Below are 25,744 nucleotides of genomic sequence, written 5' to 3'. Positions count from 1 at the left end.
CCCAAGAAGAGAAAATCCAGGTGTAGCCATCAGACACGCGGGGACTCGGGTCGCTGACAGCAGGAGGTCTGACTGCGTGTTGTTCCTTGTTGGGCTGTAGTCCTGTATTGGAAACGCCAGCCTCTGGGAGGTACGGTGAAGTGTCTATAACACAATGGCACCCAAGTAGCCTTCCAGAGCAGCCTGTCCGCCTCAGGGCCCGTCAGCAGGCGGCGGCCTCCTGGGTTGTGAGAAATCACGGCTGGCCGAGTGGCTGGCAGGGTTGACAGGCATGTGGGTACGTGTCTGGCGTTCAGCAGGCTTCTCGCAAATGCTCACCCTACGGTGACGGGAGAGCTGTGCAGAGGGGCTGGTTCCTGAGCGGGGGCGGGGGAAGGCCAGCTCCTGTCATGAGTCGGGAGCCCTGGCACCAGCCCAGAGTTCAAGCAGGAAACGCCGTGGGTCCCCTGCATGTCCCAGAGCTGTCTGTGCACAGCGGATCTTCAGGAATCCTCCACGGGGTATCGGAGTATGGCAGGGCTCTCCTGCTAGTCTGTCCCTGAGTGTCCCCACGCTCACACTCTCTGCTAGTGACATCACACCCAGCTCCTTAAAACCGCGTCTTGGTTGCAGAGAAGCCGTGTGCTCTCGCATCGGGCTTGACTGGCTTTGGCTTCGTGGGTTCTACGCCCTGGCCCTCCCAGGGCACAGCTTTGATGAGCCCTTTTTCTGGCCGGCCCTTTAGACTGTTCCTTGGAGGGGCAGCAGCTGTCTTTGTGGGGGAGTCTTCCACCAGAGGAGGCGGAGAGCAGAGAACCCCAAGGGTCCCGCACAATAGCCCTCTGTCCTATACGTTTCCAAAGACTTTTTCAGACTTCGGATTAATGGGGAAATAACAAAACTTGGGGTAAATTGTATGATAATGTCTTGTGTTCAATGATTTTTTTCCCGTCAGTGTTGCTTTTTTCTGGTTTTTTTTTTTTTTTTTTTAAGATTTTATTTATTTATTTGAAAGAGAGAGAGCATGAGCATGGGGCGGAGCAGAGGCAGAGGGAGAAGCAGACCGCGGAGCAGGGAGCCCGATGCGGGGCTCGATCCCAGGACCCTGGGATCATGACCTGAGCCAAAGGCAGACGCCCCTGGCGCCTTTTTTTTTTTTTTTTTTTAATGATTTTATGTTTAAGTAATCTCTACACCCAACATGGGGCCCAAATTCACAACCCTGAGATCCAGAGTCACATGCTCTACCGACTGAGCCAGCCAGGCATCCCTGCGTTTTTCTGTTTTTAAAAACAAAAGTAAAACACGATTAGCCATGTTCTGCTGACCCTTTTAACAAGGTCTCTGGTTAGGAAGTAGAGACAAGGCAGGAAGGTGTAGACTACAAGGAACAGCTTCCTTTATGGAGCATCAGTTTCCCCAGAGGGGAGGCTGGGGGTTCTTGCTCACAAAGCTCACGTGACGGGGGACCCACTGGGTACTGCAGGTTCGTGTCATGGCCACAGTCCCCCCACTGGGCGGCCAAGCCCGTGGGGCCGTGCAAGTCCCATGAGACCCCCTCTCAGCAGTGCAGTCGGTGGTACGAAGCACATTCACACTTCCGCGCAGCCGCCACCACTGTCCGTCCCTGAGCTGAGACTCCCCTCTCCAGCCCCTGGCGCCCACTCTTCCACTTTCTCTCTCTGTGAATTTGAACACGCTAGGGACCTCATGTGAGTGGAATCACACCGTATTTGTTCTTTTTTTTTTTAAGTAAGCTCTACTCCCAACGCGGGGCTTGAACTCATGACCCTGAGATCAAGAGTTGCGTGCTCTTCCGACTGAGCCAGCCAGGCGCCCCCAGTATTTGTTCTTTCAGGGCTGGCTTATTTCACGTAGCATGATGTCCTCAGTTCACCCATGCTCTAGCATGTGCAGACAGGTTTGTCTACGGATAAACCAACCCCAGTGTCTGCTCTGGCACCTGAACCCCTGAGCCTCAGACATTCCGCTCCGAGTTCTGTGAGGACGGCACGGTCTTCGCTTCCTCATTTATTCAGCAAATGCTCAAGAGCACCTCCTGCATGCTGGGCCCCGTGCTCGGCACTGGGAGCGGAGCAGTGGATGAGATCGCCCACGTGGTGGGGACAGCCACCCTCCCTGCTGGGCAATGCCCCTTCTCAGACAGTCTTCCAGGAAAGTCATTTCTTTCCTTTCATGCCGTGGAAAATGAATTGATCAATCTTCCAAAAATGTTCAGGCTGTTTCAAGCTGCATTTGTAGCTACTCGGCTATTGATTTGCAGTGATGATGGTCCACTTTGTCCAGAGTCGGTCCTGGGGTGGAAAAGTACAGGAAGAGCCCCCAGAGGAGGGGATGAGAGGGATGGATGAGGTCAGGAGATTTCCAGACGTGGTTTCTATCTAGATACTGGGGGGTTATAAGCCCTGCCCCCACCCCAACACACACCCAAAGATGAGTTTGCCATCAAAACAGATCCACGGTTTGGGGCAGAGGGGAAAGATGAACACAGGGCCAGAGCTGTAGACAGTGGGCACTGGTTTGTGAAAGGTTAATCCATTTGCCAGGAAAACCAGAGGGCAAACAAAATTTTTATTTTATTTTATTTATGTATATATATGTATTTATTTATAGGATTTTATTTAGGATGCCTGGGTGGCTCAGTTGGTTAAGTGTCCGACTCTTGATTTTGGCTCAGGTCATGATCACAGAGTCCTGGGATCAAGCCCCCTGTCAGGCTCCGAGCTCAGCAAGGAGTCTGCTGGAGACTATCTCCTTCTCCTCTGCTCCTCCCTTGCTCACACTCTCCCTCAGAACTCTCTCTCTTTCTCTCCCACAGTAAATAAATATTGAGAGAGAGAGAGCGAGAGTGCGTGCAGGGGGAGGGGGAGAGGGAGAATCTCCATCAGACTCCGCTAAGTGCAGAGCCCGACCTGGGTCTCCATCCTAGGACCCATGAGATCATGACCTGAGCTGAAACCAAAAGTCAGACGCTCAACCGACTGAGCCACCCAGGCGCCCCTCTGCCAGACCATTTTAAATGACATTATGGCTCACATCAGGTGCCCCAAGATTTTTATTTTATTTTTTTATTTTTATTTTTATTTTTTTTAAAGATTTTATTTATTTATTTGAGACAGAGAGAATGAGAGAGAGAGAGCACATGAGAGGGGGGAGGGTCAGAGGCAGAAGCAGGCTCCCTGCCAAGCAGGGAGCCCGATGCGGGACTCGATCCAGGGACTCCAGGATCATGACCTGAGCCAAGGCAGTCGCTTAACCAACTGAGCCACCCAGGCGCCCAAGATTTTTATTTTAGAAAGAAAGCGGCACCCCAGTATGTCCTCAGTGCCTCTGCAAGCCTGGCTGTGGTGGTCGGGATCCACTCTGGCAGGAACATGGCAGGACACCTCTCAGAGCCACCCGCACAGACCCAGCTCCTGCAGCGTGGACAGAAAGTGGGACCTCCTGTCAGCATAGCGTCCTGCTGCCTCTGGCTGCAACCAATCAGAATCTGAGCATCTGGTCATGGAGGTGCCCAGCCCGAAGGACACGGCCCCTGTGGGGGCAGAGTTGTGTCCGTCTTCGTCTCTGTCTTCCCCACCCCCACCCGGACCTCACCAAGCTGCCTGGTGCAGTGGACCTTGGCCATTAGATGTGCTCAATGAATGCAGTTGTGGCCCCTGACCCTTTTACCAAATAATGGTAACAGGAAGCAAGTGTTGATATCTGCCAGGCATGGTTCTCAGAGCTTTATTTACATGGATTCGGGGCATCCTCAGAATCCCTGGAGGTGTCCTGGGGGCCTCTCCACAGAGCACAGGGCCCCTGGCCAGGCCCCTCCATCCAGCTGCAGCTTGGAATCAAGGCTCTGGGGTGCCTGGCTGGCTCAGTTGGCAGAGCATGCGACTAGATCTCAGGGCTATGAGTTCGAGCCCCATGTTGGGCATAGCGCTGACTTTAAAAGGGCAGGGGGCCACCTGGGTGGCTCAGTCGGTTAGGTGGCCGACTCTTGATCTCAGCTCAGGTCTTGATCTCAGGGTTGTGAATTCAAGCCTCGTGTTTGGCTCCATGCTGAGCATGGAGCCTACTTAAAAAAAAAAAAATCTGATAAAATTTGCTGAAGAAACAGCAACAATATGTGTATATATATTTCTAAAGTTAATTTCACTTGCTTCTCTGTACCTTTTGTACTGTGGCTGCCAGACCATTTTTTTTTTAAAGATTTTATTTATTTATTTGAGAGAGAGAATGAGATAGAGAGAGCATGAGAGGGGGGAGGGTCAGAGGGAGAAGCAGACTCCCTGCCGAGCAGGGAGCCCGACACGGGACTCGATCCCGGGACTCCAGGATCACGACCCGAGCCGAAGACAGTCGCCCAACCAGCTGAGCCACCCAGGCGCCCCTCTGCCAGACCATTTTAAATGACATTATGGCTCACATTAGTTTCCCACTGGGCAGGGCTGCTGCGGGGGGGCACAGACCCCAGAGGTCTCCACGGCCGGAGTGGGGGCTGGGCGAGTGTGACCCAGACAAAGAGCCCTCACGGAAGCCAGCACTGTGCTGGTGGGATGGGCTCAGCCTCACAGAATGACGTTCCGGCTGGCCTTTGGCAGGTGAGCTTCTTCGCCTGTTCAGAAGTCCCGGCCAGTGAACATTTTCTGAGTAAGTTCCCCACCCCAGCCCCTAGCACCTGCCATTCTACACCCTGTTTCTCTTAGGAGTTTCCTCGGCGCCTTGCCAACACAGGAAAAGCGGCCCTTGGCTCACCTTCCGGGAGCAGGCGAGGTAGCAGCTGATCCGTATTGGCTGTCCCCAACACAGCATCCACCAGGACAAGCCGGGCACGGGGCATGTCCTTCCCCCGCTCAAGGTCCTAGGACGGATCCACACTGAGACCCCTTCCGCACTTGAGTTGCCTCATCTGTAGAATGGAGCATCAGCAATCTGCTTCCTGGAGATGGGCTGACCGTAGTGGGGCTCCCAGATGTGTCCCTGTCCTGAGCCCTTGTACCCAGGAGCGTGCCCTCATTGGGAAACAAGGACTCTGCAGGTGTAATTAAGGATATCGGGCTGAGGTCATCCTGGATTTAGGAGGGGCACTACATCCAATGACAGGTGTCCTTAGAAAGGAGGGGGAGATTTATGACACAGGCCCATGGAAGGCCATGTGACGAGGAGAGGGGCTGGACTGCTGTGTCTTCAAGCAAGCAGCCTTCTTCCCGGTGGCACCACCAGGAGCTGGACGGGCCTGGAACGCTCCTCACTCAGAGGGAACCAGCCCTGCCCGCACCTTAGTCTCTGACTTCTGGCCTCCAGAGCCGTGAGGTAACAGCCTGCTATTGTTTTGGTCGCCCCGTTTGTGGCCATCTGTCACAGCAGCTTCGGCAAACATACTCTGACGGGTTCCCGACTTAGAGCTAATGAGCGCGGCAGAAGGAACTCAGAGCGTTTGGAACAAGGTGGAGTCGATGTGTAGTCCTGCAAAAGGGGAATGAGATTTATGTCTGATGGATCAGCAGCTTCTAGAAGGAATCAGTAGATGAAAATTTCCGCAAGCCAAATCTCTTCCTGAATCTCGCCTCCGGAACTGAGAACGTGGGGGAATGCTTTAATCTTCCTGAAGCATGGAAGTGGGCCCTCGACTTTGGTCAGTGACTGGTCTCCCCTCTCCTGGCCTCAGTTTCTCCATCTGTAAAGTGGGATGGTGCTCATGGAGAAAGGTGTGAACACATGGGACAGGGGTTGTCTGTGCGGAGCTTCTGTATGCTGGAAATGGATACGGACCCAGGCACAGCCCAGCCGAGGCAGGCTCACCCCCCAGATACTCTGAAGGCTGGGATTTTTCCTTTTCAGCCTGTTGTGATGATATATGCATTTGTGCATTTTCTTCCTCCTCCCCCCTTCTACTCCGCAGAGCTGAGCAGAGCCTGGCAGAACTCATCCTAGGGCACCAAATGCAGGCAGGGCTGAGAGCCTTCCCTGGGGGCGGGTGGGCCTGGGTCTGCCTGGCTTGCGGGTCTCCCCAGGCCTGGCCTTTACCTCCGCACAGGGGACGGCACCATGGCTGCCTGGGTGGGCTGGGAGTCCGCTGCTCCCAAGGTGACCCTCGAAGCCCATCTTTGGCTGGCCTCCTGCCCCCTGGTCCCCTTTCTCCTAAGCATTTCTGGAGTCATGTGGCCTCAGGCTGGGCCAACACAGAGGTGATTCTGGCGGGAGGAGGTAAGTGACCCTCTTCTTCCAAACATGATTGTGAATCCACCAGATCATACGGGGACCAGGACATCTACTAAGAGAAGAAACCAGTGTGAACAATGTTGATAATTGCACTTCCTATGTAGACAGGCCTGACAGGCAGCTGGGAGCCGGGGGCAGGGGAGGAGGAAGCCAGCTCAGAGGGTGGGACACGGGCCCCAGGGAGCTTTAACAACCCGATTGGGTGAGCCAGACCAGTGTTGTCACGGACAGTCTGGGCTTGGAGGTGCCCCACTGCAACCCGCCCCCCCCCCCCACCCCCGTGCTGCCCAAGGGAACAGGGCTGAGTGAGCTCAGAGAGCCACCTGTAGGGAGGACTGTGGCTGCCCCCAGCCTCCGCTCCCCGCCCCCCACCCTGCAGCAGCCTTCCCAGGTGTGCTTCTGGCCAGGCGGGGGTCCTGGTGGGCTTCTGTCCTGGGACACTGATTGATGGGTTGGGGGGTGTGAGGCTCTTTCCTTCTGGGTGGTGAGGTGCAAAGGTGCGATGCTGGAACTCCTATAGCAATTTCTGCTCCTACAAAGGGACCCAGGCTGAGACTTGATTATATACCAGCTAGAGGCAGAGGGTAGAAGGCCACAGGACACGGAGCCCCCCACCCCCAAGGCAGGATCCAGAAGTCCAACGTCGCCTGCAGGTGGAATTGGGGAGGGGTGAGGCAGATGAAGACCAGGATTTCCACTGGGGACAGGGACGTGTGAAATCTACCACCTGCGGTGTTGTTTCCTGATTCACTCAGTTAAGCTCCATTTATTGAGAACCTGCATGAGGTCCTGGGGAGGGGCAGGAGATGGCAAAGGCATTAAGGTCTATGCCCCAGAACACTCAACAGCTGGGAGGTGAGTCCGGTCTTGGATGAGGCCGAGGACCATGAGGAGCAGGGAGGAGGCTGAGTTCTGTGGAGGGGGCATCCGGGAGCCCTGTGGTCAGCAGCTGTCAGGCACCCAGGGATTAAAGTCCCCCAGAAGTTTCCTACTCATAGAGGGGGATTGCAGCCTGGCCAGGAGCAGCCTGTGCTGATTCGGGGACAGACTTGGTACCTGCATGGCTATTTTTGTCTACAAACTGGAAGGAGCTCTCCATCTGCCTGTCTGAAGAGCCCCATATCTGTGTCCTTGAGCAAATACTGCCCCTTCTGGAATCACAGCCATCTAAGGTGGAAAGGGGGGTAGCTAACATTGTGGGGCCCTGGGCTCCAGTGTTCTGCAGAAGCAGGGCCTGTGGAGCTCCTGGTGAGTGAGAGAATCGTCCCTGGAAAGGCTTGGTGACCCCCCTCTGGGGTGCCCTTCTGTGGGGAGTGCAGAGCTGAGGCTAGCAGGGTCCCTGGGAGAGAGAAGGACTGGGGGGCTGCCTGGAAGAGGTAAATAGGGGCAGGGAGGGGAGAGGACCCAACACAGTGAGGCCCGTGAATCCATCTGTGACCTTGGAGGTGAGGGGTACAGGGCAGTTGGGGCAAAAGCCCAGGCCTTGGAACCTTCTGTAGTCCTTGGGCTCTGGGCCCCTAGAAAGAAGAGTGGCCCCAGCCTGCCCCAGTGGTGTGGTGGCCATAGGAGACTCCAGCTTCCAGCTGAGCCCCTCTCCCCAGAAGGCACCCCCAAGTCTCAGCCAGTGGCACAGGTGCCCCCCAGGGCCTGGGGTGGGACATGGGCCAGTTCCCACCCACAGCCCCTCATGATGTTCCTGGGAGTCAAGTGGACAGGGTGATCACCCCCACTTTACAGGGGAACAGACTGAGTTCACACTGTGGAGGATTAGGGCTGGGGCCCGATCTCCTGATTCCAGCCAAGTGTGGCTCCTCATGGGCCCTAATTCAGGACGGAATTCGGTTCCTTCCTCTTTCCCCTCTCCTTCCTTTAATGCCTCCTGTGCCCGCCACCGCGCCGTGCCTCGTGATGGGGGCCGCGGAGATCGGCCTCCCCTCGGCTGTGGCGGGGAGGGAGGTGCTGCGTCCTTTGGCAATGATGTGAGCTGGAAGGTGCTGGGGGGTGCGACAGGGTTATTTGAATTCCCAATTTATGCCCCTCTGCCCCCAGGGCCACGTGCTGGGATCGTGCTGGGGGGACCGAGAATGTCTGAGAATGTGCCAGTTACTGCAGCTGCGGAACAAAGCATCCCCAAACCCAGTGGCTTATGTCAGCCATTCTGTTATGCTCAGGTTGTGTGGTCAAGGATTTGGAGTGCGCACGTCAAGGATGGCTCATCCCCGCTCCTCTGTCTCAAAGGCTGGGGGCAACGGGGTCTGACGGTGACACTGTCTGTCGGCTGGAACATCTGCACAAGTGGTCTCCGCGTGGTCTCCCCATGTGGCTGCGTGGGCATCCTCCCAGCAGCATGGCGACTGGCTCCCCAGAGAACCAGCTGAGGCGGTGTCCCGGAGTCACACAGTGTCACTTGCGCTGTGGGGCAGGCTTCCCCAGATTCCAAGGAAGGAGAGACTGCACCTCTCCAGGGGAGGAGTGTCAAAGCCACATTGTCAGAAGAATGTGTGGGATGGAAGATGTTGATTGACGTGGCTACTTTGGGAGGTGTCATCTGCCACAGGAGTGCTGAGCATTTGAGCTGTCCCTGCTGGAGCATCCGTCCTCAGTCCACGCAGCCGTTCCCTGTCTTCTCTCCAAAGACGGCGGCTGTGTGTCCTCCTCAGTCTCCACCACATCTCTGCTTGCTGCAGATGAGCACGTAGTCCAACATTTTAAATCATTTGTGAACAGCAGAATCATTGCTTTTCAGGATGTCTTAGGAAGGGCTTTTGCACCTTGGGGGCTGGGCTGTCACTGAGGAAGTATGTCCCTTCCTAACGGGAAGCTTCCAGCCTCCCAGCAACCATCTCTGTAATCCGGGGGTGGCGCCCCTGCCCCAGCTGCTGCCCATTCCTGCCTGCTCGGGAGCCTTGGGAGCCGAGGTGCTGACTGTCTTGTGGCAGACCATCTCTCCAAGGGTGTTCACACAGCAAGCTGCCACGTGCGGAATGCTCCTGCATCACGGCCAGGGTGGAAAACAGTCGATTGCTTAGGGAAGAGGACTGGAAGTCTCTGATAAAGTGAAACATCCACCTACCCAGTGGATAGCAGCTCCATTCCTAGGTATTCACCGGGAAACGCATGTTTCCCAGAGACCAGGGCAAGAGAGCTCAGGTCAGCTTTGTTCCTGTTAACCAGAGTGGGAGCATCTCCAGGGGCGGCAGCAAGGGGGGAGCACAAACACCGCAGGCTGAGTGACAGGTGCCGGCCACAAAAGGCACGCACTGTGGGATTCTCTTTCTATGAAACGCCAGAGCCGGCAAAACTAAACTACAGTAGGCAAAACAGAGCAACAGAGCAGTGCTTGGGGGACTGACCGCGAAGGGGCGTGAGGGAGGGGTCAGCAGTCCACTTCCTGATAGGGCTTCAGGGACACATGTCAGCTGGATGGTATCCTTCAGACGTGGGCGTTTCACATGTGCTCATCGTGGAAATGTTCCCTGAGAAACAAACGCTGGACTCCATTCATGACATGCACACCGCCGTGTGTAGGGGTGGAGAGGGAGGGCTGGAGAAATGGAGGGACAGGTGATAAACATGGCGAGATGTCGACTGTAGAATCTCGGTGGTGGGTACATGGTGTGTACTGTACATATTTTTCTGCACGTTTGAATATTTTCATAATAATGGGGAGTCCCCAAGGAGAATGTCAGTGTTCCATGACCTGTGCCTAATCCCGGGTCCCCAGCCCCCAGTGCTGATTTCTATCATCATGTTCATCACACTAGATCTGTTTCAGTAAGATGCTCTCCTCTCTCTCAGTTTCGGGCGTTACCCCTTTTAGATGGCCACATAAAACAGGTCAGGTCTCCAGGCCACATATTGTGGGAAATCCAGCATGTTTTCTCCTATGTCTCATGGTTCCTTGAGAGGGTGTGTGGTAGGATAGTCCCCTGGGCACTGGGAATATTATGGCTCTGGTTCAGAGACACGACACGTTTGGGCTCAACAACGGATGCTAAGCATACACACACACACTCAGCTGTGGTGCTCTTTCTCTCGCAGAGACTCCGTTGCCTTTCCTGCCTGCGTTTGAGCATCAGTCCCCATCTGGAGACATCCTGGGCCCTACACATGGCTGTGTGAGGGGCTGGACCATCCAGGATAGCTTCCCTTATGGCCTGGTGTCCCCAGGGCCAGCTGGAAGTGGGCTCAGGGCGCCAGGATGGCTGGGCCTCTCCCACAGGGCAGCTGGACTTCTTGCCGGCCAATGTAGGGGTCCCCCAAACACAAAAGTGAAATCCTCCCAGCCTTCTTAAGGCTTAGGCCAGGAATGGGCAGCCTCACTCCAGCGGTACTCAGGAGACAGGCTGGCCCAGAGCGCGGGTGAGAGGGGGGAGTCACGAATGCTGGGGGCCCGGGTCATTCTCTCTGGGGACCCTGGGCACTCCCCTGGCAGCCAGGCTTCACCAAGCAGGACCCAGGCCTATCTTTCCCTGCGTTCAGAGAAAAATGTGAGAGAGAGGGGCTGCGGGAGCTGCACACTCCCCATCCTCCTCCTTCCACCCAAAGTGCTACTATGCTTGTTCGCCTTGCCGGAGGCGTCCCCGCAGCTTACCGTAGGCAGCTCGAGCTCCTTAAATGAAAAAGTACCCCGCAAATCGGTAAAGCTCGTTTTCAGAAGCGAAGCCTCAGACCAGAGAGGGTGCGACCCGGGCGGAGAGCAAGGCTGCCGAGCCCAGAGTAGCCCCGGCCTCGGGTTCCGGTCCCGATGCCAGGCCGCCCCTCCTGTCCCCGGCACACAGGCCACCGGCCCCGAGCCTCGCGGAGACCTGATGGCGGCCAGACTCAGCTTTGCCCAAGCAGGGGGGGTGGGGGGCGCTGGCGCCCGTGCTGGAGGGGGCGTGGGGGGCAGCGCCCAGGCTGGAGGTTGTGGGGAGGCTCCCAGGTCAGGGATGTGTGGGGGCGGTGCCCAGGCTGGAGGGGGTAGGGGGAGGCTCCCAGATCAGGGGTGTGTGTGGGGGCGGTGCCCAGGCTGGAGGAGGAGGGCGGTGGCGTCCGGAGGGGGCGGGGGCGGTGCCCAGGCTGGAGGAGGAGGGCGGTGGCGCCCGTGCTGGAGGGGGCGTGGGGGGAGCGGTGCTCAGGCTGGAGGGGGCGGAGGGAGGCTCCTAGGTCAGGGGTGTGCGTGTGGGCGGTGCCCAGGCTGGGATGGGGCGGAGGGGCTGTCGCGGAACCCGTTGGGAGTGTTGGGGAGGAAGCACAGCCGGACCGGCGGGAAGTTGGGGGTACCGGCCACACAGTCTGTGCTTACCCTCTTCCTTGCCTGTCTCTCCAGGGTTGCGCGGGGCCCTCTCTGGCCCGGAGGGCCCGGACAGGTCGCCCCCTCCGGACCCGAGGACACTCACCCAATAATCGCTTCCTAGCCCCGCCACGCTGCCAAAGGCAGGGTTCCGGGGCCTCCTTCCCATCCTCCTGCCCCCCCTACACGCCCTGCGTCTCCTCTTAGACACTGATGGACGGGGGCTATCCACTGGACTGCAGACCCCTCGGGATCAAAGGTTAATCCCAGCATCCCAATCTCCCCCAAAGGGCTGCTCCTGGACAGAGACATCCACAGACATTTACAGTGAAAAGATAGGACCCCCTCCGTGCTCCAAATGAGACGGATGATTGTGTGATTTGTTCTGTGCTGGGCACTGTTTTCTCCCTACAGTGTTCCAACCCTTGGACTTCAACTGCTGGATCCTTCCCACCTGCCATATGAATGTCCCTCTTCCAAGGAAACCCCTGACCCTTGAGGGACATAGAGCCACCCCCCTCAGAACCTGAGCCGGGGCTGAGCCTTCTGTCTCGGGGTGTCTGTCCTCCCGCTGCCCAGCTTCACACCTGACACCAGTTGTACTCAGTAAATATCGGGAATGGAGACTGTATGCTCCTGATCTATCTCTGACTCCCAGGTGCCTGGTCAACTGCAGGAGTTTGGCATGTGGGTGTTTTCACTCTTCCTTGACCAAGTGACTTCAGCTTTGGCTTCATCTGGGTCCTGCAGGCTGCCTCCAAATCTGTACTGCAGCGCCAGTCACTGTTTAGGTCTCCAGGCTGCCTGCTGATCTCTCCTCTCAGCTTTCATGACAGGAAAGTGAAAGGGTCAGAGAAGGAGGGGAAGAAGGGCAGAGGACAAGGCATCTATGTTTGGGGAAAGCAGGAGGAAGGAGAGACAGAGAGGAGGAGGTGGTGGCTCACCCGGGCAGGGTGCCTTTTTCAGAAGGGAAGAGCACTTAAGTGAGCCAGGAGAGAGCCTGCTCCAAACGTCCAATGCCGCCCCCTTCGAACACAGCCCCACCCTCCAGGACCCTGGTTAACCCTCTGGGACCCTGGCTAGCCCAGCAGGCTATTGGTCAAAAGGATGCTCAAAGTCACCAGGACTTATGCCAAGGGCCCTGGTCTTCTAGGTTTGTGGGGAAGGACAGATAATGGATTTGCTGCCCCTGGGTAGCCTTGCGGAGGCTTTTCCACCACAAAGGCTCTCCTCAGCTCTGCGAGTGCCCACATAGGAAGCATAGAACTGCTCCCTTCCGATTCCTAAAGCTGAGTTAATCCTCGGAAGCAGCAAGCAAACCAGGGAACTTTTAGGGCCTTAGCTGCACCATCTGTAAATGGGGATAACAGTGTCTCTCTTGGAGCTCCTGAGGATCAGAGGATTGAAAGCGACTGAGAATGCCCAGGGCTGCCCAGCGAGGGTGGGTGATTGTTAGTCTCGGTGTGAGACTCTGAGTGAGGATGGCCCGAAATGCCTGTGCCCCAGGCCCCTTGCCCTGAACGATGGGTGCATCAGAGAGTTTCCACAAGGGAAGTAGCAGGATCAGATTCAGGGGACCTGCACATGTGGTGGATGAATTGGCCTTTTCTCTCTTTCCCCATTACTCCAGACTCATTCCTGCCTGAGGACCTTTGCCTGGAGTGTTCTCCCTACCAGTTTTGCTCAGTTGGCTCCTTCTGGTCACTTAGGTCTCAGCTCACTTGACTGCTTCAGGGTTCACTCCCACACCTCGCCAGTACCTTATATTTCTCTGCATAGCACTGTGCGAACTAGAGCGGGTATCTTATCCTCTTTACCAGTGCACCTTGGCTCTTATGGTGGGGATCATGGCAGCTCAACAAATATTTGTTGAGAGAATAAAAGAACAAGATAAGAAAGCCTAAACAGAGTGGCAGCAGTGGGGATGGAGAGGGATGGATCAGAGCAATAGGAAGGAGGCTACTCATTAGAAGAGGACATCATGCATCTCAGGTTTCAGGGTGAGTGGAGGGAACAGTCACTAAGCCACTAAGCCGAGAGTCACAGAGAAAGGAGCCTCACTCAGCTTGCTCCTCTCTTCTCTAGAGCACTTTCATTATAGCTGTGTGCCCAGACCCTAGGTGCTTGTTGAGGAGCAGTGGCCAAATCACTAAGGGAGTGTGGAAAGGTGGTTTGATTCACTCTTCTCCCTCACCCCTTTTTAGCTGACCTTTGCATTTATATGAAAGCAAAGTAACTGGGCCTCTCTGTGACAATCTAGGAGCACTTACTTCCCTGTGACTGTGTAATTCCAGGGTTAAAACGGCTGCAGGTGCTGGGTTCACACATCTGAAGAGCACAGCAGTTCAAAAGCAAGTGGGGGTGGAGGAACGCCTCCCGGTTAATAATGCCACAGGGCCCTGCGCTGGGGACATCTGCAGGCACCGGGTGGTGGTGGTCAGGCAAAGAGAGCTGAGCCTTGCCCACTGAATCCGCGTGCGTCCTCCTGGCTGGCTGCTGAGTCAGGCCTGCAGGGCTGGCGATGCAGCAGCATGAGGCCCAGGAGTGCTCTCTGACCTGGAAGTACTGCCCTTCAGGCGGGGCTGGAGGTCGTGGCACTGCCGCCACGGCGGGGGGGGGGGGGCGGGGGCGGCGGGTGTGCGGCAGCACGGGGTGGCGTCTCTGCCCTTGCCAGGCACTCGCGGTGCAGTCCGTGCGAGGCCTGTGTGGCCGAGGGAAGCGCCTGGAAACTCCCTCTGAGCTCCCATTCTCGAGGATCCTGGGGGCAGCGAGGGAATAATGAGATGGGGAGGGCCAGGGTCTTGATCAAAGACTAGATCTTACTGGAGAAGGCAGAGAGACCTCCTGGCTTAGCCTAGCCCCTTAGGACCCCTTCCTTTGGAGAGGCTGCTGAAAGCCCTCCTTGTGGGTTCCAGGGAGATTGAAACGCGCGCATAAAACGCGTGAAGACGGGGCTTGGCACACAGCGAACATCACTCCGGAGGCGGGCGAGCAGGAGGGGAGGACCCGGACGCGGTGGTCGAGGGTGGCGGCGCCCCGCCCCAGCGCCCCCTTCCCGCGCGTCCGCAGCGCTCCACGCCGCGCCAGGAACCTCTTTCCCGGCCGCGCCCCGCCCCGCCCCGCCCCGCCCCCCGGAGGCGGGCAGGTGACGTCACGGGCGGCGCGCGGCATTGTGGGGCGGGAGCGCCGAGCCGGGGGAGGGACGCCGAGACGCCATTTTCGGCGGCGGGAGCGGCGGAGCCGGAGCAGAGCAGAGCCGGCGGGCGCGGGGCGGCGGCTGCGGGGAGGAGCCGCGGGGGACAGCGCTCGCGGGCGGCCGAGGATGCTGCGGGGCGGCCGCGCCAGCGCCCCTCGCTCGTGACCGCGGCGCCGCGCCTGAGGCAGCCGAAGCGGCGGGCCCTGCGCAGTCCTCCGCGCACGCGCCCCGCGACCTCCCGGTGCTGACAGCGCGAGCGCGCGGCCCCGCGGGAGCAGCACGGTGAGCCCTCGTTCCCCTTCCCGGCCGCGCCCGGTCCTCGGTCCTCACCCACGTCCCCTCCGCGGACCGCGGTCCTCGGGCCCCCGCCCTCGTCCACGTCCCCTGCGGGTCCTCTTCCCGGGCCCAGGCCCGCCCGGGTCCTCATCCCTGTCCACTTCTGGTGGTCCTCCCTGGCCCGTCCCGGCACCGCGGCCCCCGGCCCTCACCCACGTCCCGTCGCCTCCGAGACTTCATCCCCGGCCACAGCCCCTTCCGCATCGCGGTCCCCAGTTCAGGTCCCGGCCCCTCCCCGTCTGCGTTCCCTTCTGCGCGTCCCCGGCCCCGCACCCCCGGCTCGGCAGTGCTGCGGGCGGGGGCGGCGGCTCGCGGAACAGCTGCGGACCCCCGGGGCCTCGCGGCTGGGGCTGGGGGACACACGGCCGCCCCCGGGAACGCGGCGCGCGGGGAGGGGCGGCCGGCCGGCTCGGCTTTGTCCGAATCCTCCCTCTTCCTTCCGGCCCCCGCCCTCTCCCGCGGCACCGCCCTGGGCGGGCGCGCCTGTCATGCTCGCGGGCGACGGGCTGCGCGGCTGGTGGGGAGCGTGTGGGGTCCCTGCCGGGAGGCCGCTCCCACGTCGCCTCCTCGGCGATCCCTGTCTTGGAAGTGCCGGGCGCGAAGTGTTTGGTCCACAGGGTTCACCTGGGCTGGCGTTGCTCGTGCCGCTAAACTTGAGGCAACCCCGACGCGGTTGTCAAACGCGGTGCCCCTCTTTCCTTCAAAAAACCCTTAAAGCGTTAAAGAAGTAAAATTAATGCCCGGTGGATTGGATGGTTTCATAAATAACGTAAGGTTTGTAGATCCAGGTAATTTTGTGATAGAATTGTTGTTGCTTATTGTTTTATTGTTTAAACAACACATTAAGAGTTTACGTATTAAGCGTTTGATAAAGAGGACTTGCAAAAATGTTTTTAAAAAGTGTGGGAACAGAAAATTTGAGGTACACTATTTAAACTGGCATACAAAAGGGCAGTTCTTTGATTCTTTGCTTTAAATTCTAAGGCGTTTTTGGGTACAGCATGACTAAGCTACTGACCAGAATCATTAGCTCAGAAGACATGGTAATAGTTTAGTGAAAAACCCATTAGGAAATTGGGACGCGGTTCTTCAGTCTCATGATCTTATCACAGTTCTGGATTTACCTCTTTCAGGGATTGGCAACCTTAGTTAGGGTGGGAAATTTGATTCATTGTTCTGTTTCCTAAGTATCTGTAGGAATACAATGATACTAAGTATTAAAAAGTTCAGATTGTGGGGAGCTGCGTGTGGGAAGCCAGGCACTCCTAAGAGCCAGTTTCTCCAGGTCATCAGAGAATGCAACATCATGTTGCAGTGGAGCCCGGCAGCCCTGTGGTGTTACCCCGGGGGGTGGAGGACCCAGGGTGGTAACTTCATTGTGACCTGGCTCCTTCACTTTGCTTGGAAGTGCCTTCTAAAAACGCTAGACAATACAAGTAAAGGTGGAAGGACATGCATGGGAGTCAGGACAGTACCTCCAGGAAGGATGAGAGAGAAAATGCCACTGGGGAGGGGCACATAGTATCTTAAATACTTTGAAATAAATAAAAACTTAGCTGTAGTTATTTAAAATTATATTTAAAAAAATTAAACATTCTTAAGCATGTTTCATAATGTTGAAAATAGATAAGCCATTGTGTAGCTTTCCATATAGGACTATAAATGTCAAAACTTATTAATTTGTAGGATTCGTGTAACATGGAAACATAAGTGGAATATGGTAAGAAACCAGAAATTTATATAACAAAGAAATGGTCAGTAATATCCTAAACAGAAGTACAGGCAGGTTTTAAGTGTCAAATTTCAGGACATAGAGTAGAAATGATTAGCATATTAAGTGGTGAAAGCATGGTCTTAAATCGAGAACCAACTGAATGGCAGGTGCTGTGCTAAGTCGTTGGGGAAATAGAGATAAAAGACAGTCACTGGCCTCCAGGAGCTCATAGTCTGGTGCGAGACCGAGGAAATCGTAGGGTATGGCAGATTAGGTTAAATACTGTGCGCAGTGCCCTGAGAAGGGGATTCTGGGTATGAGCTTTGAAGAAAATGTACAACTGGCCAGATGTGTGAGGGGTGAGATTGGTAGTGGCCGTTCTGGAGGACATAGGCCCTGAAGCGGTGCTGCCATAAAGGGGACTAAAGTTGGGAAGGGTGAGAGTGGAAAGGGAAGATCAGGGAAGGAAGGCAAGAAGGAGGATTGGGGGGATTCTTTTTTTGGGGGGGGGAGATTGGAGGGTTCTTTTTTTTTTTTTTTTTAAGATTTTATTATCAGAGAGAGAGAGAGACAGACGCAGGCAGAGGGAGAAGCACGCTCCTTGCTCAGCAAGGAGCCCGATGCGGGACTCGATCCCAGGACCCGGGGATCATGACCTGAGCTGAAGGCAGACGCTTAACCGACTGAGCCACCCAGGCGTCCCTGGAGGATTCTTAAGAGTGAGGTGATACTTTAGAAAGCATAGGTAGTATGGCAGGTGGGCAGGTGATTTGAACCAAGATGAGATTCGGTGGGAAGCCATTAGGCCCAAGTGAGGACTGAGAGCTCCTGACTTAGGGCAGGGACAGTAGGAACAGTGATACAAATGGACTAGAAATGGCTTCACTAGTTACAGTGGCCCTGACTTGGGAGTGACCAGACCAGCGTAAGGGTGGGGCTGCCATCTGGAAGAGATGGAGCAACAGTGATCGCAGCCAGAGCGAGCTGGTAGAACATAAGTTGGAGTGACATGTCACTTCTCTGCTAAGTTTTGGCCAATGTCCTAAAGGCACTCTGCCCCCATATCTTCCCCTCATCTTCCTACTCTGGCCTTCACGTAAGCACACCCAGGCTCATCCCGAGCCTGCTCTTCTGCATATCACTGTGTCCCCACTTCCCTGTGCTCCTTAGCACTTTCACTGTCTACAGTACTATCATTTTACTTAATTATTTTCTTAGTTATTATCTGTCTCTTTCACTTAATATCCATGATCTCCATGGGGTCAGGGATTTTTATAAGCACTCAGTAAATGTTTATTGAACGAATACATCTAGAATTACTTCCCTGTCTCTAACTTGGGTGGCTCACTGGCTGGTGACACCATTCAAGAAGGTGGAAAACAGGAGGAGGGGGAGATGGTGAGCTTGGTTTTGGATAGGTTAAATCGGAAGTGCTTGTGGGGTGCCCAAGTGGACCAGTGGGCAGTTGGAGATTCAGGTTTGGAGTTCAAGACAAATATTTAGGACGGAGATAAAGATTTGGGAGATCTCATCATCCTGTTGAAAGTCAGTGTCTCTCCGAGAGCTTCTGACACTTAGAGACTGCGGAGTTGCCCTATGGGTAGGTGGAGGAGGAGGTCAGTGTCAAGTTGGCAAAAAGATCAAGGAAGATTTGGATGGACAAATCTATTGGATTTGGCTTCTAGGAGGCTCCTAGGAGGTTATTAGTGACCTCTTAAATTTTTCCTGAGAATATTACCTCCTAAGGCAGGCGTGCTAATTTAGAGGTTATCTACATGCTTTCTTCTAGGGCATCCTTTTGTCTTTCTGCCCTACAGCCTCCCGGTTAATATGTTCTTTCATCAAAATGAATTCAGAATTTAGTTTTGTCTTAACTATTTTTTTTTTTTAAAGATTTTATTTATTTATTTGACAGAGAGAGACAGTGAGAAAGGGAACACAAGCAGGGGGAGTGGGAGAGGGAGAAGTGGGCTTCCTGCAGAACAGGGAGCCTCATGCGAGGCTCGATCCCAGGCCTCCGGAATCATGACCTGAGCCGAAGGCAGACGCTTAACCGATTGAGCCACCCAGGTGCCCCTTTGTCTTAACTATTTTTAAAAATGTACTTATTTTGGGGTACCTGAGTGGCTCAGTCTTGTTAGCCATCTGCCTTCAGCTCAGGTCATGATCCCAGGGTGCTGGGATCGAGCATGGCATTGGGCTCCCTTCTTAGCGGGAAGCCTGCTTCTCCCTCTCCCCCCGCCCCCCCGCTTTTGTTCCCTCTCTCACTGTCTCTGTCAAATAAATAAAATCTTTAAAAAATAAAAAAAAATAAAAATGTACTTATTTTAATTGAAGTATAGTTAACATACAGTATTATATTGGTTTCAGGTCTACAACGTATTCAACGGTTATAGACATTACAACATGCTCACCATGAGAAGTGTAGTTACCATCTCTCAACATACAAAGTTATTAAAATATTGTTTTAATTAATTTTTGAAGTCGATGAAGGCAGTTTGGATCTGTGCTTTTAAATATGTTTAGTAATGTTGTCCATACTTAATAAAGTGGGTAGGTGAATATCAATAGAACGAGCATTTTAAGCTGAGTTAAGTACATATGTAAAGTAGACATTATTTCCTTGGTTCTAAAATATTCCAGTTACCTCAGTTTAAACCTTGGATTGTTCCTTGGCTGATTGCATAATATGGAAATTTATGTCCCAGCCTCTCTGAAGCTCACTTTACCACTACTAATAAAACTGGTATTAGCGAAGTTATGACTGAACCAGATAAAATTGGTGCTGTAATCCCCCCATTCTGTTGTGGACGAAACTGAGGTCAGAGAGGGCAGTTTACTTAAGCCAGAGGTATATAAGCTGTGAAGTCAGGCTTCTAATTCAGATATTTTTGCTAGATATTCATGCTTTGAACCACCTTGCTGTCACAATAATGCCTTCATCTGGGAAGTCCTTGGCCAGCTCTTCCATTTCAGAAGCCCAGGTGATGCAGCGTGGCTCTGGTGACTCCTTGGGGTTGCGGTCTAATGTGGGCTATTTCAGGCACCACATTGTCCTAGTGGTATTCGTGTTCTTCAGAGTAGGTGATCGGTAAAAGCTGATTGGGCCTTCATTTCTATGGTGAATCCACATGGGATGTTTTTTCTTAAATTCACTTATTGTGCCTGTTTATTTTTTATTATTTTAAAGATTTTATTTATTTATTTATTTTTAATTTTTTTTTTTAAAGATTTTATTTATTTATTTGAGAGAGAGAATGAGAGACAGAGAGCACGAGAGGGAAGAGGGTCAGAGGGAGAAGCAGACCCCCCGCTGAGCAGGGAGCCCGATGCGGGACTCGATCCCGGGACTCCAGGATCATGACCTGAGCCGAAGGCAGTCGCTTAACCAGCTGAGCCACCCAGGCGCCCCAAAGATTTTACTTATTTGACAGAGAGAGACACAGAGAGAGAGGGAACACAAGCAGGGAGAGTGGGAGAGGGAGAAGCAGGTTTCCTGCAGAGCAGGGATCCTGATGCGGGGCTCGATCCCAGGACCCTGGGATCATGACCTGATGTTATTGACCAAACGGGGAAAATGCTAATTTCTATTCTTTTACAATTGTGGTTAAAAAACACATTAAGTGTATTTACATTGTTGTGCAACAGATCTCTAGGACCTTTTCATCTTGCAAAACTGAAACTCTGTGTCCATTAAATAACAACTTTCCATCCTCTACCCTCCACCCCCAAACACAATTCTACTTTCTGATTCAATGAATTTGTCTACTTTAGATACCTCATATAAGTAGAATCATGTAGCATTTGTCTTTTTTTTAAGTTTATTTTTTTAGTAATCTCTACACTGAACGTGGGGCTCAAACTCACAATCCCAGGATTAAGAGTATAGCACTTGTCTTTTTGTGACTGGCTATTTGTGATTTGGCATATTGTCCCTGAGGTTCATCCATAATTTCTATTCTTTTTAACTAAAATATCATTAAGTTCTAAAGCTTTTGTAGTCTGAAATTTGTATTAGATTTCTACTTACTATGTAATAGATTACTATAAATTTAGTGGCTTAAAACAGTCCATTTATTTCAGTTACTGTGGATGAGTGGCTCATGTGGCTGCAATTGTGTGTTGGGCTGCAGTTGTCTTCCAGAGCTCACAGTGCTCTTGTAGGCCCTTGGGGTTGTGGCAGAATTCAGTTCTTCTGGTTGTAGTACGGATGTCCTGCTTTCCTTGTTTCCTGGCTGTCAGCTGGGGGCTCTCAGCTCCTTGAGGTGGCCTCCTCCATCTTCAAAGTCAGAGTGGAAAAGCTCCCACACCGTGAATTCCTCTCACACTTTGAATCTCTGACTTCTCTTCTTGTGGCTTCTAGACCCAGATTTAAAGGGCTTATTTGAGGGATCCCTCACTGCCTCAGTCAGAAGAGCATGAGACTTTTGTTTTCAGAGTCATGAGTTTGAGCCCTGTGTTGGGTACAGAGATTACTTAAAAATAAAATTGTTAAAAAAAAAAAGAAAAGCTTAAAAAATAAAGAGGCATATGATTAGGTTAGGCCCACCAGGATAATCTCCCTATCTTAAGGTCAAGTGATTTGGGGCCTTAATTACATCTGCTGCAAAAATCCCTTTATAGCAGTGCCAAGAGGAACTTGATGAACTGGGAGATGTGCGTAAACCAATGCCCAGGAATCTTGAGGGGGACGAGGCATCTGTCACCACATCTCAGTTTTATTCTGTTCTCAGAACAAAACCATTTTAATTTAATTTAATTTACTTATTTGTCAGAGAGAGCATAAGCAGGGTTAGCGGCAGGCAGCGGGAGAAGCAGGCTTGTCACTGAGTAAGGAGCCCGATGCAGGACTCCATCCCAGGACTTCTGGGATCATGACCTGAGCCTAAGGCAGACGCTTAACCGACTGAGCCACCGAGGCGCCCCTGAACAAAACCATTCTTAACCATCTTTCAGTTAATGTTGGGAGTTATGATTTCTGAATATGTACAACAGTCTGCGACCATACCACTATGAACGCGCCCGATCTTGTCTGAATATGTACATTAATGTTAGCAAATTCTGCTTTTTTTTTAAAAAATTGAGATATAATTTACATACAGTGAAATGCCAAGATCTTAAATATATTGTTCATTCTGTTTTGATGAATGCGTGTCAAGATATGGCCCAGAAAATTCCCTCATGCCCCTTGCCAATCATCCGTCACCCCCCCCACCACTCCTCGGCAACAATGATCTGGTTTTTATAACCACAGGTTAGTTCTGCCTATTGTAGAATTTCATATAAATTGAGATGATACAGTATGTATTTTTTTACATTCAGCTTCTTTCACTCAGCATAACATTTTTGAAATTCATACATGTTGCTGCCTGTGTCCGTGGTTCCTTTCTATTCCTGAGTAATGTTGTGTTGTATGGATTTACACAGTTAAGCCATTTTCCTCCTGAAGCACATCTCGGAGGGGGCGGGGGGGGGCACTCATTCTTGTAGGAGAACACGTGGACATACATTTTCATTTCTTCCGGATAAATACCTACGAGTGGGATTGCTCATAGGGTAGATGTGTCATTAACTTTATTTATTTATTTATTTATTTATTTATTTATTTAGAGAGGTAGCATGTGAGCAGAGGGAGAGAGAATCTCAAGCAGGCTCCACACTCAGTTGAGCAGAGCCCGGATGTATCATTAACTTTTAAAGAAACAAACCCAGGGTGCTTGTACATTTTACACTTGGACCAGCAATGTGTGAGTGTTCCAGTTGCTTTATATCCCCTCTGGCATTTGGTATGGTTTGTTTTCATCTTCACATTCTAGTGGATGTGTAGTGGCATCTTGTCGAATGGGTTTCATGAGCATTTCTCTGATGACTGATAATGAGCACTTATTCACATGCTTATTGGCCTTTTGTATATACCCGCTTTTGTGAAGTGTCTCTTACATCTTTTACCCATTTAGAAAGTCAGATTGTCTTTTTATTATTGAGTATAGGAATTCCTTATGTATTTGAATACAAGTCTTTTTGCCAAGTACACATGTTGCAAATATTTTTTCCCAATCTAGGGCTTGACTATATGTTTTTTGGCTGTGCCTTTTAATAATCAATAATTTTAAATTTCGATGAATTCCACTTTATCCATTTTTTTTTTTTTTTAGATTTTTTTTTTATTCATTTGACAGAGACACAGCGAGAGAGGGAATACAAGCAGGGGGAGTGGGAGAGGGAGAAGCAGGCTTCCCACGGAGCAGGAAGCCCGATGTGGGGCTTGATCCCAGGACCCTGGGATCATGACCTGAGCCAAAGGCAGATACTCAAAGACTGAGCCACCCAGGCGCCCCTCTCCATTTTTTTTTTTTTAATTGTTCCTGCTTTCTATTTTGTCTTTTTTGAAATCAAATCATTAAAAGATGTATACTCTTTTGGGAAAACTCATGATTCAAAAAGATATAGAGGTGTGAGTTGTCTCTTTTCCCATTTCCTTTCTCCCGAGAATTTTTAAAAAAAATATGTGTATATTTTAAAAGATTTTATTTATTTATTTGAGAGAATGCACCAGAGAGTGAGCCCAAGTTGGGGGGGGAGGGGCAGAAGGAGAAGGAGAAGCAGATTCCCCACTGAGCAGGGAGCCCTGAGGAGCAAGGGCTTCCTCAAGGGAGCCCTTGAAGATATCTGGACCCTGGGATCATGACCTGAGCCGAAGGCAAACACTTCACTGACTGAGCCACCCAGGTGCCCCCCCCATCAATATATATATTTTTATATGTATATATATTTTTTCAAGATTTTATTTTATTTTTTTAATATTTTATTTTTTAAGTAATCTCTACACCCAATGTGGGGCTTGAACTCACAACCCCAAGATCAAGAGTCTCGTGCTCAGGGCACCTGGGTGGCTCAGTCAGTTAAGGGTCTGACTCTTGATTTTGGCCTAGGTCATGACCTCAGGGTGGTGAGGTCGAGCCCTGTGTTAGGCTCTGCCCTCAGTGGGGAGTCTGCTTGAGATTCTACACCCCCCACCATGTGTGTGTGCGTGAGTGCTCTCTCTGAAGATACAAAAATAAATCTTTAAAAAAAAAAAAGTCTTGGGGTGCTTGGGTGGCTCAGTCGTTAAGCATCTGCCTTCGGCTCAGGTCATGATCACAGGGTCCTAGAATCGAGCCCTGCATGGGGCTCCCTGCTCCGTGGGAGGCCTGCTTCTCCCTTTCCCACTCCCCCTGCTTGTGTTCCCTCTCTTGTTGTGTCTCTCTGTCAAATAAATAAAATCTTAAAAAAAAAAAAAAAAGTCTCGTGCTCCCAACTGAGCCAGCCAGATGCCCCTTAAAAATATGTTAGTTGCCTTTCTTTAGTTAGGAAAGAAAACTATTCCATATATGTATCTTTGATTAGCACTTAAATACATAAATTTAGTGTTGTGATATTATGTTAATTTGTTTCTCATTTTGAAATAAAAAGTGTTTTTAAACTACATAATGAATACTCTCTATATTTTTTTGCCCAGACTCCCGTAACACCCTGTTCTGTAATCTCTTAGTCACACAGTCCGATGAAGCTGTTTTTCCTTTTTGTTTGCTCAACCGAAGACTTGTAATAGAGACATCTGCATCATTTGGGCTTACTCATTCTTGATTTAGGAAGAGGCATGTTCTCCTGTATTTTCATGTAGTACCACCCTTCCCTGTAGTTTGTCATGCTTAAAATTTGCATCTGAAGAGATGGTCTGTCGGCCTTTGGTCCCATGGCAGATTGAATGACCTGGTACACTGTCTGGCTGTGGCCGGGAGCCCTGCCTCGGTGGGGGGTGGGATGGGGGCAGGCACCTGACCAGCTGGTGGGGGACATGGCCTTGTAAAACTCTTTCCTTAGGTGCAGCATGGTCATTGACAAGCAAAGTGAACTCTTCCTGGGATGTGTGCACATGTCATGTAGTAGTGTGGTTAGGTTATCATGGAGTTAGATCTGTGTACACAGAGGTGGCCGATTTCAGAACAGAACCGCACTCAACCACCTGAGCACGGCTATGGGGAAGGGACCCAGGGAGTCCTGACTGCCTTCATTTCTCAAATTCTGCAAGGGTGTCCATGACAGATTCATCCAAGAGGCAAAGGCATGCTTTGTTTTATCCTTTGGGTTATAGTTTTAGGATGCAAACAGATTCAGAATAGATGCTATAATTATGGAGTAAAAACATTCGCCTTTTTTTCATGTGTGTGTGCAAGAAGTATAAATTTATTGCTCCACAACTAAACTTAGGTTAAGGGGCACCGGGGTGGCTCAGTGGTTAAGCGTCTGCCTTCAGCTCAGGTCATGATCCTGGGGTCCTGGGATTGAGCCCCACATCAGGCTCCATGCTCCACGGGAAGCCTGCTTCTCCCTCTCCCACTCCCCCAGCTTGTGTTCCCTCTCTTGCTGTCTTTCTCTCTGTCAAATAAATAAATAAATAAAATCTTCAAAAAAAAAAAAAAAAAAACTTAGGTTAAGTCACATCAGGGTTTTTCTCAGTCATACTCAAACAACTTAAGATTTTCTAATCTTCCTTTTCATGTTTCTTTGGGCTTGCTATAAGTTCCAGGAACATACATAAGGAAGGCACCTGGCATTGTGTGCTGGCGTCTGCTGAGAGGTATGCCTTTTTTTTTTTAAATTCTTTATTTAAATTCAATTTAGTTAACATAAACTGTGTTATTAGTTTCAGGGGTAGAATTTAGTGATCCATCAGTTGCATACACTTTATAGATTTTTGTGATTTTTAGGCCTACACGATTCATTCATTCAGTTTATTCATGTGATTTAAATTTAGAAAAGGAGATAAAAGGATTAGATTAGGTTAGATTAGGTTTGAGGAAGGTAAGATTGGAGGAGATACAAGGGTACAAGTAGAAAATGGTAAGTCAGTCGATAGAATTTCCATTCTGGAACTGCTTAGTATCAAGCTCTGGAATTGTATCTCTCTGCTGCCTCTGGCAGTTCGTGTTCCACAGATGAAGTTTCTGAACAGGAGGTACCTGATGGA

The 25,744-nt window shown here is 51.9% G+C and overlaps 1 protein-coding gene across 9 annotated transcripts in view; it reads left to right on the top strand.

Annotated features, from left to right (window-relative positions):
- The first annotated feature begins 15,741 nt into the window (after positions 1-15,741).
- Positions 15,742-25,744, top strand: part of KLC1 (kinesin light chain 1) — a 56,578-nt gene continuing 46,575 nt past the window's right edge. For 3 of the 9 annotated variants that reach the window (XM_021679879.2, XM_021679871.2, XM_021679870.2), the window contains exon 1: positions 15,744-15,794. In XM_021679879.2, the coding sequence (XP_021535554.1) occupies positions 15,757-15,794 (38 nt within the window). In that variant the 5' untranslated portion in view covers positions 15,744-15,756. Of the gene's footprint in view, positions 15,795-25,744 lie in introns of all 9 variants that reach the window. The other 6 variants (XM_044917741.1, XM_021679872.1, XM_044917744.1 and 3 more) reach the window with 3 other exon arrangements.

The sequence above is a fragment of the Neomonachus schauinslandi genome, chromosome 9 (genome assembly GCF_002201575.2).
Source record: "Neomonachus schauinslandi chromosome 9, ASM220157v2, whole genome shotgun sequence".
Classification (NCBI taxonomy): Eukaryota; Metazoa; Chordata; class Mammalia; order Carnivora; family Phocidae; genus Neomonachus; species Neomonachus schauinslandi.
The sequence above is the reverse complement of the archived record's forward strand: the minus strand, read 5'-3'. Positions and strand labels throughout refer to the sequence as shown.